This window comes from Oncorhynchus mykiss, chromosome 23 (genome assembly GCF_013265735.2).
Source record: "Oncorhynchus mykiss isolate Arlee chromosome 23, USDA_OmykA_1.1, whole genome shotgun sequence".
Taxonomy (NCBI): Eukaryota; Metazoa; Chordata; class Actinopteri; order Salmoniformes; family Salmonidae; genus Oncorhynchus; species Oncorhynchus mykiss.
The window spans coordinates 21,278,996-21,298,593 of NC_048587.1; the positions used below are offsets into that span (position 1 = coordinate 21,278,996).

At 45.5% G+C, this 19,598-nt stretch overlaps 1 protein-coding gene across 17 annotated transcripts in view; it reads right to left on the reverse strand.

The window, feature by feature from the left end:
- LOC110502444 (calcium/calmodulin-dependent protein kinase type II subunit gamma) overlaps positions 1-6,936 on the reverse strand; it is a 141,292-nt gene extending 134,356 nt beyond the window's left edge. For 10 of the 17 annotated variants that reach the window (XM_036959834.1, XM_036959831.1, XM_036959827.1 and 7 more), the window contains exons 1-2: positions 6,730-6,935; positions 5,667-5,761 (exon numbers count right to left, since the gene is read on the reverse strand). In XM_036959834.1, the coding sequence (XP_036815729.1) occupies positions 5,667-5,761; positions 6,730-6,794 (160 nt within the window). In that variant the 5' untranslated portion in view covers positions 6,795-6,935. Of the gene's footprint in view, positions 1-5,666; positions 5,762-6,729 lie in introns of all 17 variants that reach the window. The other 7 variants (XM_036959833.1, XM_036959830.1, XM_036959826.1 and 4 more) reach the window with 1 other exon arrangement.
- Positions 6,937-19,598: the final 12,662 nt, after the last annotated feature.

Here is a 19,598-nt window from a genome sequence, read left to right on the forward strand (position 1 = left end):
CCACTACCATCCACAGAGAGAGGCAGGGGCAGGGAGAGGGAGAGTGAAAGAGAGAGAGGGAGGGATAAAGATAAAGACAGTGGAAGAGAGAAAGTCAGCTTGGTTAGAGCATTACTGTCACCCTGATCCGAGCGTGTGCATGTACGTGCGCACACACACACACACACACACCTCCATACCCAGAGCAACGCACGCTTTTCAGGAAGGAACTTGATTCCTCAGGGTAGTCACACTCACATCACTAACAACCACGTTACAATACTGCAGTACTTTAAACTGCCACACATACACACACACATGCACGCACACAAACCAAAACGTAACCAAAACAGTGTTAAACAAATCTAAATATATTTGATATATATTCAAAGTAGCCAACCTTTACCTTGATGACAGCTTTGCAAACTCTTGGCATTCTCTCAACCAACTTCACCTGGAATGCTTTTCCAACAGTCTTGAAGGAGTTCCCACATATTTTGAGCACTTGTTGGCTGCTTTTCCTTCACTCTGCGGTCCAACTCATCCCAATCCATCTCAATTGGGTTGAGGTCAGGTGATTGTGGAGGCCAGGTCATCTGATGCAGCACTCCATCACTCTCCTTCTTGGTCAAATATCCCTTACACAGCCTGGAGGTGTGTGGGTTATTACCCTGTTGGAAAACAAATAGTCCCACTAAGCGCAAACCAGATGGGATCACGTATTACTGTAGAATGCTGTGGTAGCCATGCTGGTTAAATGTGCCTTGAAATCACTGACAGTGTCACCAGCAAAGCATACCCACACCATCACACCTCCTCCTCCATGCTTCACGGTGGGAACAACAAATGTGGAGATCATCTGTTCACCTACTCTGCGTCTCACAAAGACACGGCGGTAAGAACCAAAAATCTCAGATTTGGACTCATCAGACCAAAGGACAGATTTCCACCGGTCTAATGTCCATTGTTTGTGTTTCTTGGCCCAAGAAAGTCTCTTCTTATTATTGGTGTCCTTCAGTAGTGATTTCTTCACAGCAATTCAACCAGGAAGGCCTGATTCACGCAGTCTCCTCTGAACAGTTGATGTTGAGATGTGCCTGTTACTTGAACTCTGTGAAGCATTTATTTGGGCTGCAATCTGAGGTGCAGTTAACTCTAATGAACTTCTCCTCTGCAGCAGAGGTAACTCTGGGTCTTCCTTTCCTGTGGCAGCCCTCATGGGAGCCAGTTTCATTATAGCGCTTGAAGGTTTTTGCAACTGCACTTGAAGCAACTTTAAAAGTTATTATTATTTACCACAAAGTAGTGTGGGAAAATAACAGGTTTTGACTGTTCCTGCTATACCGCCAGTCCTCCTTACTCATTGGTAGGAAGAAGTTTGGTCCAAATTGGGTACTATATTCATTGAATATTATCTGAATCTTATCTATTAAAATGGCCGATTTGGGTGCAATCAATTAGCTTAATTTCTCAGAGATCAAATTATATTTCAACAAAATAATGTTTCAGGAATGCTAGTCTTAACTGTTACTAACTTCATAAATGATGGGAGGGAGTCAAAATGTTTTTGAGGTAGAACGACCTAATTGAATGTTCTCAATATTTGGCTTCGGCATTTAAATAAAACAGCTCTGAAATAATTTATACGTCATATTTAATAATGCATTTAATGTTTACAAAAAAATGTAAACCGAACCGAAACGTTCAGTGTGAGGTCACTGTGAATCAGGAAAGTACTGGCTGTGCAAAATAGCTTCCAAGCTATCTTTATATAAACAATCCATATTTCTTTTTCCAATTTTGGAGGACAACTTCATTATTTGAATAGCATTATCTGTCATCACACAAAGATATAGGAGGCTATAAAAACACATGCACCCACACACATTCTGACACACACACACACACACCCTCGCTCTCTCTCAAACACACAGACACATACACACACTTGGCTTGGTGTCATAAAAAATGCACAATTCGTTCCATTAAAGATTCACCATGGCAGTACTGCTACGTTTACCAGGACTCTAACGAGCAGCACAGAGGAAGCCTTCCAAGGAGATGGAGGGAGAGAGATTGGGAGGAGGGAGAGAGAAAAAGACAGAGATGATTGGGATTAGGGAAAGAGGGAGAAGAAGAGAGATGGAGAATAAGAGAGAGAGAGATGGAAAGAGGTAGAGAAAGGCTCTCTCCATTTTTCCATTTCTATCCAGCAGAGCCTTGTGCTAGTGTCAATTATTCAGCAGCACAGTTCCATCAGCCTCTCGACACCATCCGGGGCCTCGCTGCCTTTCCTCTCCTCTCAGGCTGCTCACTCAGGCTTTGGGCTCAGGATCAGGCTCAGCGTACATTCCATCCCATCCAGCCAGGCAGGAACATAGAGCATCCCCCCCTTACCCCCTTATTACCCAGCCAGACCCTCACGTCCCCAGCAGCTAACCCTAACCCTGCAGCAAACTCTGTGAGTGACAGGGTACATTTCAAAAAGACTATCCATGCAGAGGCATAATGACACATGCACACATGCCCACAGGCAGGCAAACACACAAAGACACACACACGTTGGAGAAAGAAAAGGTTAACCCCTGCAGTACTGGACAGAGCCCCCCAGAAGAAGTTGTCCAGAGTGACCTGGTGAATAATATGAGAGGGGGGGGAAGACTGCTTCTACACCTGCATTGCTTGCTGTGTGGGGTTTTAGGCTGGGTTTCTGTACAGCACTTTGTGACATCGGCTGATGTAAGAAGGGCTTTATAAATACATTTGATTGATTGATATTGACTGTCAAGAACCATAATATAACAGAACACGTCCAATATACAACCAGGCCTGCTGGCATGGGCAACTCAGCTAACCCTGATGCACTGGGTTAAGACACGCACACAGTCCAAAGGCATAGTCACCGACCGACAGTCAACTGGCTTGACCTCTATGACACACATGCAGCCACACACACTGGGATTTAATCCGACTCACATCATGCACTCAACTCATCTGCACAAATGCTGCAAAGCTCCCCACTCGCACCAACAAAAAAAATCATTTATTTTTCTAAACACACATCACACAGAGAATACAGAATGAACACACACACCAAGCACTGTCTGCTAATAGCTTGTTTGGACTGGGCTTGTTTGTCTTCACCAGATCTCCTCCTGTTGAAGAGATTGGCTTGCTGGCGCTCTCCCATGCCGTCCCTAGAAGGGGAGCATCATGCCGTGCCAGGCTTTATTCACTATACCACGACCTGAGTGGGTTGAGTCACTGACGTGATCTCCCTGTCCGGTTTTGCTCCCCCTCAGGCTCGTGCAGTGGGGGAGATCTTCGTGGGTTATACTCAGCCTTGTCTCAGAGTAGAAAGTTAGTGGTCTGTTGATATCCCTTTGTTGGTGTGGGGGCAGTGCTTGGGCAAAGTGGGTGGTGTTATATCCTGCCTGGTTGGCCCAGTCTGTGTGTAACTTTGGACAGTGCCACAGTTTCTCCCAGCCCCCCCGTGTCTCAGTCTTCAGTATCTATGCTGCAATAGTCTATGTGCCGGGGGGTGGTATGGTTAATCTCCCATGCCGTCCCTAGGAGGGGTGCATCACATCGTGCCAGGCTTTATTCGCTATACTCGCTCTCTCTCGCTCTGCTGTGTGTACATCTCGCTAGCTTTCACTCAGATGGCGAGGGGCTAAAGCTTATTGGCTATAACATGAATTGCTAAGGGGTTGGCCAACGTGGGGGAAAATGGAGGGGAAATGGTGCAGCACAGCTTCCAGAAAAACAGTTGCTTGTGGCTGTTTGAGGTAAAACAGCAATTCTGCTCATAAATAATGCATGTGTGAACACCACATTGACACAGCCAGCCCAAGGCGGGAGGTTTACAAAATGCTTAGTAGTCGCCAAAGTTCCAGAGCATGCCTTTAACTTTATACATAAATACAGCCTCATGATGGCAGATGATTGCAGCTTTGGTTTGTGTAAAACACATTGGCATGCTCAGGACCTTCGGCTCTGATTAAAGACAGTGGGCATGAGGAGCAGTAAGGAGATGAGGAGGGGGGTGAGGGGCTCTGGCTCAGCTTGGCTCTCCTCTACTCAGCTCAATAGGACTGGAGCATTCCTCTCCTTCTGTGGCAGCCAACATCATGAACAGTTTCAAGAACCCAGTTGCCAGGTTACTTGACGGGATCTCTGCCAGCCGCAGCTAAAACACAGCAGATCTAATTACCTGTTGTTGTTTTTTAAGGCTTTTTTAAAAGAAATTCTTTGTTTTACTGGCCCCTCCGTTGAGACCATGGCAGAGTGGGGCAGAGGGGGGAGGTTGTAATTCAGCTGGCATCCCCAGAGGACGGAACAACCTCACACCGAGGGCTGGCCTTTGTAATTCTCCTAATAATCAAACAACCTCCACTGCCCCTCCATGGCCATCGCTAAAGCCTTCTCAAGGCGGCAGAGAGGCCATATCTGCAACAGTTTTGTCACGGGAAAGAGGTACTTTTTTTACGACTAGCAGTAAAAGACTGCTTGGATTAACAAGTCAATACCCGGTCAGCACAGCTAAGACTGTGCTTCCGGAAGATTTCTTCTTGGAGTAATTGGCAGCCGGGACTGACGCACGAAATGGCTGCAATGCCTTCCAAAAATTGGTGACGCAAACATTGAATTGCAGTGTAATTACGGTGTGACAAGCATGGCGTTAGCTGTTTGACATTAGTCATGGAAATGTATGCCCTAATGCACACAGTGACAGAGAGAGAAAGTGCTGAGGCCTAGAAAAATCTAATTAATATCCATCTCCATCACGATGTCAAGCGCAAACAGGAGATGGGCCAACTCGATACCTGAACAAATAGGTATCAGCCGCGTCCACTTTCCCAAAATAGATCCGGAGCCTTTTTTTGTCTCTGGCACCGCAGCAGTGGCAGATTGGCCATGTCTCACGTTTCCCCGTGCAGCCCTCCTGGCCAAGGCTTGATTAGAGCAGATGATATCCACACTGAAGCGTGACAGTCTCCTCCGGCCAAGAGGACATGCTTTTCAGTCTGGACTCCACGTCTCTGATCAGGGGATCTCACAAGGTGAGGGGGGAAGATAGCGTGAGAGGAGTAAATGTAAAACACTGGTGTAGCCCTAGCAGCAAATAGAGGTATTGTGACCACAGCTATGACGAAACAACACGAAGGCGCTCCAGATCCTTCTAAATGGGCCTCCGGCAAATCTGTATTCACAAACACACTCGGTTGCTGAGGGCAGGAATAGAGAGTAAACAAATGCAACACACACAGACAGTGGCTGAGCTATGGCTCTGGGGTAGGCAGGCACAGTAACAATATGTCCTGCTGGACTGGAACATCATGAGGTGAATGCTACTGTTTATCCCATTGAACAAGGAGCTCTGTGAAGTCATAGTTCCTAAAATATGTCGCACTTACCTACACCATGCAATTTGGCACACACCTTTTGACAAGTTGCTGAAACGGCTATGTAACACTAACATATAATGCAATTGTATTATGCTGTTTGAACTAGATATTACATGGATCAAGCACTTTCATGTGCACATGGCTAACTGAATAAACCAACAATGAAAAGACTACCTTCTCCGGTGTCGATCTCCTATTGAATTTTGATTGGTCGAAACAATGTCACAGGCATCAAAGCACACGGCATAGTAAATGGTGTAATGTTTCCCTCTGTCTTACCTCTTGCTGATAGTTTTTTTGTGTTGATAATTTTAGCAGCAAATTCCTGGCCATTGGACTTTTTAACGCATCGCCGGACAACGGAGAAGGCACCCCTGCAATGAGACAAATTAATAAACAAAACAGCAACATGAGATCATGTGACAACTCTTATATTTTAGATTAGAATCCCAGAAAACTAGATGAAATTGCTTGCAGTGCTTCTGGGTGTCTCCCTCATTTGCTGCGTGTGAGGGAAATCAGCTCAGAGGAAATTGTAATTGTAAGCCTACACAGGAACTAGTGTGCAGAAGTAACTTGAGCACCACAAAACTATCCAGGGAATAAACCAAAACATGTCAAGTCTACTCTAGGCTATGCTAACTGAGTGTTGTATTAAGCCTACCATAGGTCTACCGTCTATTATGATTTCATCATGCATACTTGAAACTAAAAATGTATGGTTATAGGTGGAGTTGGACGTACACAATAACTAGCTACTGCTAACTGCAAAAGATAGAACAGACGGGTTACAAAGTATCTTTCTACTTGTGGTTTATGCGTGTAGTACTCGTGTGCTACAATGTTACAACGCACAGAATGAAACACATTGGATACATTTTTTAGGTGGTTACACAAGTAGTCAGTGTAGCGTTCATCCCTGTGTGGCTCTCTACAAAACAATACGGAAAAATAACCCAAAAAGTAAAACAAATGATACAAAAAATAGATCGCGGGAAAGTTGTTGCCTTGAGATAAATAAACACTATACCTATAGCGGATGTCGTTTAGGTGTCCCATATCTATGGCACACCGAGGCATGGTAAACTCAGTACACGCAAGCCCTCCGACACTAGCTCGATATGTAACCTTATTCTAATAAAATGTTGTTGGACTATAAAGCTCCCTGAACGAGGATAGAAGCGATCATCTATCTCTTCGTTGCGGGGGGGATGCCTTTCCTGTTTTTGACAACCTATCCTTGTCTTGTCAACAGTGGACTAGACACGCACAGCGAGAGTCTACGAAGCAGTACAGGAAAATGTATAACAACAATAGGATGATATATGTTCATGTCGCTTACTTTCCGAGCTCTTCGTACAGCTGATATTCGTCTGTAAATCTGGTCGAGGTTACAATTGCAGCCATGTTGTGCAGGAGGGTAATCGCCTCTCTTTTCCGTGACTGCCTCGCTCAGGTTTCGGGAGGAGATCTCGTAAACTCAAAGGGAAAGGGAGATACTGGAGCGACAGAGACGGAGGGGAGAAAATAGTAGTGGTTTTAGCCCTAGTGGTGGTGGTTGAGGTAGAGAGAAAAAAAGGATAGTAACGCGATATTTCCTCTCTGGTCTCGAGCGCCACTGATCTAGGATCAGCTTCATCTACCTAAACGCTGTAGGTAGCCTATTATCAATCTTTGTTTAAAGTAACACTGACCCCAGAACAGATTATATGGGCTGCGTTATCCTGAGGGTAGTCGAGAAGAAAGCATACGTGATCTGATGCTGCATTGGCACAGAGATAGGGAAAGCCTAAATGAAAGTGACCTCAAAAAATTATATCTAAGTGTGAATATTGCAGATTTCCACCTCTGAATTTCTCAGTGTAGACATTTGAACTGTACAGATACGGTAAAGATAAACCTACTGTAAAGATAATCTTCCTGAAAAATGATAGTGTGAAGTGACTAGGTTTACCAGTAGGCCTTGACTGATTTTGGTTGATATCCATATGGGTTGAAAGGAATCTATCAGGTGTAACACCGACTTGCCTTGCATAGAATTTGATAGGATTTGATCACGATCAAACACATATGGCAACAAACCCCCAGAGCCAATCCATACCTGTCTCTCAGCACTTCTGATTCACGGTCCACTCTAAGGCTCGGCCTTCCTTTTCAGAACGCAACGCTGCCTTAGCATGTCACCTGCACACCCATGCACACATTTCCTCCTGTCCTGCCTGCTACATGTTCCTTCCTACCGATGACCTTTCAACATATTCCTTTGACTGCCCCTCCTATACTGGATGGAGATCCTCTACTATCGCCTGACATGAACCCATTTTGTAACATAATGGTCTTCACTGTCATCATGCCCCAGGCTTCCCATGTCCAGCTGTCCCCTGCTGGCCCCTTTAACCCCCCCCCCTCCAGCTTCAACATTCATCAGAAGGATGTGACTCCCATCTCCCCAGGAGTCTGGAAGAGCTGCCTACTTCATTATCTGTACTAATGTCTCCATCATAACATGCTCATAAATCCAGAGAGCTGCTGCCGTGGAGAAATGTGTGTCTCGTCCCTCTGGGGTTATAGGTTGAGAAAATGGAACTAATTACTGTTAAGTCTCTTCTTAGCCTTAGAGTAGTACTTAACTGTAAGTTGTTGAAGCATCATCTTGATGTAATTGCATGCTCCACTGCAACGGTTTATCTGAGCTTTCATGAATTCTTGATGAGGAGTATTAGTATGACTTGTTTCACAGTATGTTTAAGTGTATTGCCACTGCTCCCGATCCTTGTCTGTCTGTGTGCACACATGCGTGTTTGTATAGAGAGAGTAAAAGACAGAATGCGCTGCAAGCGTATTTGTACAAGGCTGTGCTTCTGTTCGTGTATATCTGTTCAGATAAATTACATATCTGTATTTGTCAGTGTGTGTTTTAAACAATGACTGTGTGTTCGTTTTTTTTTTTATTCAGAAAGAGAGATACAGTATGTGTCAATGTGAGCCTGTTCGTGAGTGTATTTCTCTCACAGACCCGGAACTTTGTCTCTGAACTGGGCAAGCCCTTCACAGTCAGGCAAGAGGTGGAGGAGGGAGAGTGCCAGTGATTATAGAGTGTTTGCAGTGAACACAAGAGCTGTGCTCCGGGCTTCTGCTGTAATTACAGGGAGGCTGACTGATATGAAAGCCTAGTTAGAGCGGTGCACAGGTGCCTCAAAATTAATTGCAGCATTTTCTATGATGTTCATGTCAGACAAGACTTCAGCATGCAGGATGGAGTGGTGGGTGGTAACAGTGGGATGTCAGATCATAGGAAGAGAAAGGAAAGAGGAGATGTCACGATCGTCATAAGGAGTGGACCAAAATGCAGCGTGGTATGTTTCCATCCTTTATTAGGGAATAGAAAACTCCAATAACAAAAAAAACAATAAAGAGAACAATCGAAACGTGAAGCTCAGAGTAGTGCTCACAGGCAACTATACCTAGACAAGATCCCACAAAGCACAAAGGGGATGTGGCAGCCTAAATATGATCCCCAATCAGAGACAACGATAAACAGCTGCCTCTGATTGGGAATCATACCAGGCCAACACAGATATATATTTACCTAGATGACCCACCCTAGTCACACCCCGACCTAACCAACATAGAGAATAACAGGCTCTCTATGGTCAGGGCGTGACAGGAGAGAGGAAAGAGAAGAGGGGGAAGAGGAGGAGAGGTAGTTGCCACTTTCCTCTTTGCCAAATAAAAGCTGTATGTATCAGGGTGATTAGTGAAAGAATGCATGGTCCTATGGAAACAGTATCCATTTCCAAGCCAGTGCCGTTTGACCTCTCCTGAATGTACCAATTGTCAATATTATGTGTTGTTATGATGTAATCCATTGGTGGTGTAGTGCTGCAATGGTGGTTGTCTCCTAGATTTAAAGGACAGCTGAACTCACTGATTTTGCCTGGACTTTTCTGCTGCTCATTAAGAAAAAAACGAGACTTGACTCTTGGGGGTGTGGTTCGATGTGGGTATGTTATGTTCACTATCTCGTACCCTGGCAGTTATTGTTGTTTTTGCCTGTTGTGTCACTGTAGCAACAACATAGCCCCTACCACTTCCTCAAAATAGTCAGAATTACAGGTTGTTTTTGTTGTTTTTGCCCAGAAGGTCTTAGTCTCGCAATTTTACATCTAGCAAAGGTGTTTGGTGCAGTATGTCACGGTTTTCTTGGTGAGAAGGAGAGTCGGACAAAAATGAAAAAACACACTAAACACAAATACTATACTATACTTGTGTAAACTAACACAGAACAAGGACATCAGGACACTAAGGACAATCACCCACAAAACCCAACACCAAACAGGCTACCTAAATATGGTTCCCAATCAGAGACAATGACGAACACCTGCCTCTCATTGAGAACCATATCAGGCCAAACATAGAACTAGACAAACTAGACATGAAACATAGAATGCCCACTCAGCTCACACCCTGACCAACCAAAACATAGAAGTATACAAAGTAAACTATGGTCAGGGTGTGACAGTACCCCCCCCCCCCCAAGGTGCGGACTCCGGCCGCAAAACCTGAACCTATAGGGGAGGGTCTGGGTGGGCATCTGTCCACGGTGGCGGCTCTGGTGCTGGACGTGGCCCCCACTTCACCTTAGTCTTCCCCCACCTTATCCTCTTCCGTGGCCTCCTCACCATGGCAACTCTTCTCAATGGACAGAGGGACGGCAGCTCGGGACAGAGGGGCGGAAGCTCTGGACAGAGGGGCGGCAGCTCCTGGCTGACTGGCGACCCCTGGCTGACTGGCAGATCTGGAAGAGTCTGGTCGACTGGCAGATCTGGAAGAGTCTGGTCGACTGGCAGATCTGGAAGAGTCTGGTCGACTGGCAGATCTGGAAGAGTCTGGTCGACTGGCAGACCTGGAAGAGTCTGGTCGACTGGCAGATCTGGAAGAGTTTGGTCGACTGGCTGCTCTGGCTGCTCCATGCTGACTGGCTGCTCCATGCTGACTGGCAGCTCTGGCTGCTCCATGCTGACTGGCTGCTCCATGCTGACTGGCAGCTCTGGCTGCTCCATGCTGACTGGCTGCTCCATGCTGACTGGCTGCTCCATGCTGACTGGCTGCTCTGGCTGCTCCATGCTGACTGGCTGCTCTGGCTGCTCCATGCTGACTGGCGGCCCTGGCTGCTCCATGCTGACTGGCGGCCCTGGCTGCTCCATGCTGACTGGCGGCTCTGGCGGCTCCTTGCAGACTCGCGGCTCTGGCGGCTCCTTGCAGACTGGCGGCTCTGGCGGCTCCTTGCAGACTGGCAGCTTTGGCGGCATCCTGCAGACTGGCAGCTCTGGCAGCTCTATGCAGACTGGCAGCTCCTTGCAGACTGGCAGCTCTATGCAGACTGGCAGCTCCTTGCAGACTGGCAGCTCCTTGCAGACTGGCAGCTCCTTGCAAACTGGCAGCTCCTTGCAAACTGGCAGTTCTGAACAGGCGGGAGACTCCGGCAGCGCTGTAGAGGAGGAAGGCTCTAACAGCGCTAGACAGGCGGGAGACTCCGACAGCGCTGGAGAGGAGGAAGGCTCTGGCAGCGCTGGACAGGCGAGGCGCACTGTAGGCCTGATGCGTGGTGCTGGCACTGGTGGTACTGGGCTGAGGACACGCACAGCAAGCCTAGTGCGGGGAGCTGCTACCGGAGGGCTGGGGTGTGGAGGTGGTACTGGAAAGACCGGACCGTGCAGGCGCACTGGAGCTCTTGAGCACCGAGCCTGCCCAACCTTACCTGGTTGAACACTCACGGTCGCCCTGCCAGTGCGGCGAGGTGGAATAACCCGCACTGGGCTATGCAGGCGAACCGGAGACACCGAGCGCACCACTGCATAACACGGTGCCTGTCCGGTCTCTCTAGCCCCCCGGTAAGCACAGGGAGTCTGCCCAGGTCTCCTACCTGGCGTAGCCATACTCCCTGTTAGCCCCCCCCCAAGAAATGTTTGGGGCTGCCTCTCGGGCTTCCGTCCGCGCCACCGTGCTTGCTTTGCCAACTCCATTCTCTGATAACCTTCCGCGCACTGCTCCATCGAATCCCAGGCGGGCTCCGGCACTCTCCCTGGGTCGACCGCCCACCTGTCTATCTCCTCCCAAGAAGTATAGTCCAAGTAATGCAGCCTCTCCCACTGCTGCTGCTGCTCCTGCCTCTGTTCCTTCTCCTGCTGCTGCTGCTGCCATGCCGCTTGGTCCAGTTGTGGTGGGTGATTCTGTCACGGTTTTCTTGGTGAGAAGGAGAGTCGGACCAAAATGCAGCGTGTCTATTGCGATTCATGTTTAATGAAAAAACACACTAAACACAAACACTACAAAAACAATAAACGTAACGAAAACCGAAATAGCCTATACTTGTGTAAACTAACACAGAACAAGGACACTAAGGACAATCACCCACAAAACCCAACACCAAACAGGCTACCTAAATATGGTCCCAATCAGAGACAATGACGAACACCTGCCTCTGATTGAGAACCATATCAGGCCAAACATAGAACTAGACAAACTAGACATGAAACATAGAATGCCCACTCAGCTCACACCCTGACCAACCAAAACATAGAAATATACAAAGTAAACTATGGTCAGGGTGTGACACAGTATTTCTCAAGTAATTTTTTAAATGAAAAACTAGTAAGTGTACTGCAAAGCACAAGCTACACACTCTTTATCGGTGCCCTAAATCACTAGCTAGCTAGCTAAGTTCCATCTCTGTGTTTGTCAATGAAGCTAGATAGTAGAAGCTAGTAGGCACCTTGAGCTGGAAGACCACATTAGCTAAATCAGCTTATCAAGTGACTGGCGAGTGGCAACGTGTGTGCTTTGGTGCCATTTTGTTCTTACAACATTCTCACTATCTATTACCACAGAGTGGGTCTGTCTGGCAGTGTTTCATAACAAATCATGTTACAAAAACAGGTCGCGGCGGGACACAAGATGCTCGCGAATGGCTTTTGAATTTTGGAATATTGACAAGTGGCAGTGGATAACTTGAGTGATTATTATTAAACACATCAGCAAGTGGCAACTCCATGAAGGCTTAGGGGCTAAATGAGTAATTCCATACGCGCCAGGCCAAAAAACAGACCATGATTTGGGGATTTATAAAAATAATTATAAATTTTTGGGGTTGATACGTTTTTCTTTGTGGCAAATCAAGTCAGACCTTTCAAAGTGGAAATTACAAACTTTAGAAACCATTTAAAAACTCAAGTACACTACAAATACACTGGGCCGCCCCCTGGTGGTAAGGGTAGCTAACAACACATCCGCCACGCTGATCCTCAACACGGGGGCCCCTCAGGGGTGCGTGATCAGTCCACTCCTGTACTCCCTGTTCACTCATGACTGCATGTCCAAGCATGACTCCAACACCATCAACAAGTTTGACGATGATCACCAACAACGATGAGACAGCCTATCGGGAGGAGGTCAGAGACCTGGCTGTGTGGTGCCAGGACAACAACCTCTCCCTCAACTTGATCAAGACAAAGGAGATGATTGTGGACTACAGGAAAAGGAGTACCGAGCACGCCAACATTCTCATTGAAGGGGCTGTAGTGGAGCAGGTTGAGAACTTCAAATTCCTTGGTGTCCACACAACCAACAAACTATCATAGTCCAAACACCCCAATACAGTCGTGAAGAGGGCACACCAAAACCTCAGGAGACTGAAAAGATTTGGCATGGGTCCTCAGATCCTCAAAAGGTTCTACAGCTGCACCATCGAGAGCATCATGACTGGTTGCATCACTGCCTGGTATGGCACTACAGAGGGTAGGGCGTACGGCCCTGTACATCACTGGGGCCAAGCTTCCTGCCATCCAGGACCTCTATACCAGGCAATGTCAGAAGAAGGCCCTAAAAATTGTCAAAGACTCCATCCACACTAGTCATAGACTGTTGTCTCTGCTACCGCAAGGCAAGTGGTACCGGAGCACCAAGTCTAGGTCCAAAATGTTTCTTAACAGCTTCTACCCCCAAGCCATAAGACTCCTGAACAGCTAATCAAAGGGCTACCTAGACCCATCTTTTAAGCTGCTGCTACTCTCTGTTTATTATCTGCTTTCTGTTTCTTATCTATGCATGGTCACTTTAACTCTATCTACATGTACATACAGTGCCTTGCGAAAGTATTCGGCCCCCTTGAACTTTGTGACCTTTTGACACATTTCAGGCTTCAAACATGAAGATATAAAACTGTATTTTTTTGTGAAGAATCAACAACAAGTGGGACACAATCATGAAGTGGAACAACATTTATTGGATATTTCAAACTTTTTTAACAAATCAAAAACTGAAAAATTGGGCGTGCAAAATTATTCAGCCCCTTTACTTTCAGTGCAGCAAACTCTCTCCAGAAGTTCAGTGAGGATCTCTGAATGATCCAATGTTGACCTAAATGACTAATGATGATAAATACAATCCACCTGTGTGTAATCAAGTGTCCGTATAAATGCGCCTGCACTGTGATAGTCTCAGAGGTCCGTTAAAAGCGCAGAGAGCATCATGAAGAACAAGGAACACACCAGGCAGGTCCGAGATACTGTTGTGAAGAAGTTTAAAGCCGGATTTGGATACAAAAATATTTCCCAAGCTTTAAACATTCCAAGGAGCACTGTGCAAGCGATAATATTGAAATGGAAGGAGTATCAGACCACTGCAAATCTACCAAGACCTGGCCGTCCCTCTAAACTTTCAGCTCATACAAGGAGAAGACTGATCAGAGATGCAGCCAAGAGGCCCATGATCACTCTGGATGAACTGCAGAGATCTACAGCTGAGGTGGGAGACTCTGTCCATAGGACAACAATCAGTCGTATATTGCACAAATCTGGCCTTTATGGAAGAGTGGCAAGAAGAAAGCCATTTCTTAAAGATATCCATAAAAAGTGTTGTTTAAAGTTTGCCACAAGCCACCTGGGAGACACACCAAACATGTGGAAGAAGGTGCTCTGGTCAGATGAAACCAAAATGGAACTTTTTGGCAACAATGCAAAACATTATGTTTGGCGTAAAAGCAACACAGCTGAACACACCATCCCCACTGTCAAACATGGTGGTGGCAGCATCATGGTTTGGGCCTGCTTTTCTTCAGCAGGGACAGGGAAGATGGATGGAGCCAAATACAGGACCATTCTGGAAGAAAACCTGATGGAGTCTGCAAAAGATGTGAGACTGGGACGGAGATTTGTCTTCCAACAAGACAATGATCCAAAACATAAAGCAAAATCTACAATGGAATGGTTCAAAAATAAACATATCCAGGTGTTAGAATGGCCAAGTCAAAGTCCAGACCTGAATCCATTCGAGAATCTGTGGAAAGAACTGAAAACTGCTGTTCACAAATGCTCTCCATCCAACCTCACTGAGCTCGAGCTGTTTTGCAAGGAGGAATGGGAAAAAATGTGAGTTTCTCGATGTGCAAAACTGATAGAGACATACCCCAAGCGACTTACAGCTGTAATCGCAGCAAAAGGTGGCGCTACAAAGTATTAACTTAAGGGGGCTGAATAATTTTGCACGCCCAATTTTTCAGTTTTTGATTTGTTAAAAAAGTTTGAAATATCCAATAAATGTCGTTCCACTTCATGATTGTGTCCCACTTGTTGTTGATTCTTCACAAAAAAATACAGTTTTATATCTCTATGTTTGAAGCCTGAAATGTGGCAAAAGGTCGCAAAGTTCAAGGGGGCCGAATACTTTCGCAAGGCACTGTATTACCTCAATTACCTTGACTAACCAGTGCCCCAGCACATTGACTCTGTACCGGTACCCCCTGTATATAGCCTCGCTATTGTCATTTTACCGCAGTTACCTTTTCTCTCAATTTTTTACGTATCTATTTTTTACTTAACATTTTTTTCTTCTGAACTTCTTAAAGCATTGTTGGTTAAGGGCTTGTAAGTCTACACCTGTTCACTGTAAGGTCTACACCTGTTGTATACGGCGCATGTGACAAATACAATTTGATTTGATTTGAAGTTTGCATTTCCTGCCAAGCAGGAAAATTCTCAGCAACAAAAGAGTGATTAAGATACTAAATGTGTACTGTAGAATACTATACTATACTGTACACTGTAGTATTCCTCAATTGTGTAGTGCTTACTATAGGATTTTATAGTACGCTGTAGAATACTATACTCCAAACTGTATTATACCTTGATCATGTGTAGTACTTACTATAGAATTTTGTACAGTATTTGATTTGCATATACCCACCTATTCCCCTCCCACCATATCCCAATGTGTGCCACCCATGAGTGAGAAACCTGCATTCCAAGAATAGGCCATATATTGTGTTCCCTACAGCTTGTATAAAAAGAGCAGAAGTGCTGAATTATTTGCTCAGACTGCAGTATTGCCTACAGGTTAAGGTAAATTTGCTCAAGGAAAATTGATTTGTCAAATATAGTACAATAAAATGTTGAGTACTACAGTCATGTCTGCAAAAACACTACAATAAATACAAGAGTGTACTAAAGTCGTCAAAAATACTACAGTAAAGTCTGCAGAAGCAGTACAGTGAATACTATGGTATGTAAGTATAGTAATACTACAGTATTTATACCATATTATACTATAGCATTATTTCATGTGGGCAGTTCTACACAAGACCTGATTCTCCACAAGCCAATTCAAACATACATATACACACACTGAGACAATAGAGCCCTCCCCTCTATTCCTGTTTTTGTTGCCCCGTCATCATTGTATTACATTGCATAATTTCTACGCGTAGCAGACACCTCCAGCCACGGCTGGCTGAAGAGCTTCCACGTTCCATAGTAAACAACTCCACTCCACAGCAGTGTGGTACTCAATGGTACTGTAGCGGTACCATTGAGGTTGAGTGACTCACTCAACAAGAATTACGCCAATTTGGCTGGTGGATGGAAATATCTTTCAAGAGCATTTCCTCACTTCCAAGTTCATGCTTCAACTGGAAGAGAGACTAGGAGTGAAGTTTGGCATGGTGTGTAGAGCACAGCTGATAAGTAGAGGTTGGGCAAGAATTCAAGAGCTGAGAGCACCGCCTCCCTCATCGCCTCCCTCATCCAGCCCTATTGACTCTCTCTCTTCCACAGGAAAGGAAAAAAGTACTGTACTCAACAACTCTGCACCTCTTTCCAAATGCCTGTTTGTTATCTCTCTGTCTATCTGCACAGAGGAAGGATAAGCAAGACATTGTTATCCCCAATCATATGGTGAAACACTCAAACGAATATAGTACATATAGTTTACTATATACTGCATCTGAAAACAGGAGGCTGCTGAGGGAAGGACGGCTCATAATAATAGCTGCAATGGGGTGAATGGAATTGTATCAACCACATGGAAATGATGTGTTTGATACCATTCTATTTATTCCTTTCTATCCATTGTGATGAGCCTGTTCTCCCCAATTAAAGTGCAACCAGGCACCTGTGGTATCTGAGTCGCTATTTCTTTCTGCACAGAGGGAAGATGAGCCAAGACATTATCGGCAAAATCATATGTTGAAAAACCCTAATTAAAACATTTTTGCAGTTTGTTCCAGTCATTGGCAGCAGAGAACTGGAAGGAGAGGTGGCCGAAGGAAGAATTGGCTTTGGGGGTGACCTGGAGCCAGTGGGTTTGGCGACGAGTATGAAGTGAGTGCCAGCCAATGAGAGCGTACAGGTCGCAGTGGTGGGTAGTATATGGGGCTTTGGTGACAAAACGGATTGCACTGTGATAGACTGCATCCAATTTGTTGAGTAGAGTGTTGGAGGCTATTTTGTAAATGACATCGCTGAAGTCAAGGATCGGTAGGATAGTCAGCTTTACGAGGGTATGTTTGGCAGCATGAGTGAAGGATGCTTTTAGGTTCGGAATAGGAAGCCGATTCTAGATTAAATTTTAGATTGGAGATGTTTAATGTGAGTCTGGAAGGAGAGTTTACAGTCTAACCAGACACCCAGGTATTTGTAGCTGCAGGCTGTCAATTACAACACCATAGGTTTCTACTAATGACCTATTTAAAAGGACAGTTCAATCCAAGGGCTAATACGTGACCCTTTACCAAGGGACACTGGAAATGTGTCCCTGCCCATTTTTTGGTCATCGCACAGGTTTAAAGGGTGACCGCTTAACAGCTCTGCTGTGTTTTAGTGTGTTTATACCACAGTATGTATCCACTGTCCACACTATGTTCATGTGTACTACACATGACTTCACTCCAGGGCCACAACCCTTTCTTTAATTTCAACTCAAAACGCTAGAGGTTTCTGACTCTGAACATATCAGACTGCTTATGTTGCCGTTGTTGCTGTGTGACGGATCGCTGTGACGTCATTAAAGGTCACTCCCCCCCAGCTGACCTCCTGGACAGCACACTGTGTGTGTCACCTCAGTGATTTATAGCTTGTGTCACTTCACAGGAATCAGCTCGCTATATGGTTTTTGCCTTAGACCTACAGGGCCTCTGAGTTTTGGAGTTTAAAGCTGTAGTGGCTGGCTTCAGAAAGCCCCAACGTTAATTCAAAGCATTCTTGGCTAATCTCATTCCCAGATTACAGTTTCAGTGTTTGGGCTGTGATGATAGTACTATGCATATATCTATATGGAATGTGTGCACACACACACGCAATGTCACAAATATTAATTTCCACAAAGTTTGTTGCCTCAGTGTCTTTAGATATTTTTGTCAGGTGTTACTATGGAATACTGAAGTATACAGGTAATTACAAGCATTTCATAAGTGTCAAAGGCTTTTATTGACAATTACATGAAGTTGATGCAGTCAATATTTGCAGTGTTGACCCTTCTTTTTCAAGACCTCTGCAATCCGCCCTGGCATGCTGTCAATTTACTTCTGGGCCACATCCTGACTTATGGCAGCCCATTCTTGCAAAATCAATGCTTGGAGTTGGTCAGAATTTATGGGTTTTTGTTTGTTTGCCTCTTGAGGATTGACTACAACTTCTCAACGGGATTAAGGTCTGGGAAGTTTCCTGGCCATGGACCCAACATATCGATGTTTTGTTCCCCGAGGCACTTAGTTATCACTTTTGCCTTTTGGCAAGGTGCTCCATCATGCTGGAAAAGGCATTGTTCGTCACCAAACTGTTCCTGGATGGTTGGGAGAAGTTGCTCTCGGAGAATGTGTTGGTACCATTCTTTATTCATGGCTGTGTTCTTAGGCAAAATTGTGAGTAAGCCCACTCCCTTGGCTGAGAAGCAACCCCACACATGAATGGTCTCAAGATGCTTTACTGTTGGCATGGCACAGGACTGATGGCAGCGCTCACCTTGTCTTCTCCAGACAAGCTTTTTTCCGGATGCCCCAAACAATCGGAAAGGGGATTCATCAGAGAAAGTGACTTTACCCCAGTCCTCAGCAGTCCAATCCCTGTACCTTTTGCAGAATATCAGTCTGTCCCTGATGTTTTTCCTGGAGAGAAGTGGCTTCTTTGCTGCCCTTCTTGACACCAGGCCATCCTCCAAAAGTCTTCGCCTCACTGTGCGTGCAGATGCACTCACACCTGCCTGCTGCCATTCCTGAGCAAGCTCTGTACTGGGAGTGCCCCGAACTCGCAGCTGAATCAACTTTAGGAGACGGTCCTGGCGGTTGCTGGACTTTCTTGGGCGCCCTGAACCCTTCTTCACAACACTTGAACCGCTCTCCTTGAAGTTCTTGATGATCTGATAAATGGTTGATTTAGGTGCAATCTTACTGGCAGCAATATCCTTGCCCGTGAAGCCCTTTTTGTGCAAAGCACTGATGACGGCACATGTTTCCTATCAGGTAACCATGGTTGACAGAGGAAGAACAATGATTCCAAGCACCACCCTCCTTTTGAAGCTTCCAGTCTGTTATTCGAACTCAGCATGACAGAGTGATCTCCAGCCGTGTCCTCATCAACACTCACACCTGTGTTAACGAGAGAATCACTGACATGATGTCAGCTGGTCCTTTTGTGGCAGGGCTGAAATGCAGTGGAAATGTTTTTTGGGGGGATTCAGTTAATTTGCATGGCAAGAGGGACTTTGCAATTAATTGCAATTCATCTGATCACTCTTCATAACATTCTGGAGTATTTGCAAATTGCCATCATTCAAACAGGCTTTGTGAAAATGTATATTTGTGTCATTCTCAAAACTTTTGGCCACGACTGTACACACAGATGTTCAACACAAGTGACAAAATCACCAACACATTGTGTCAGA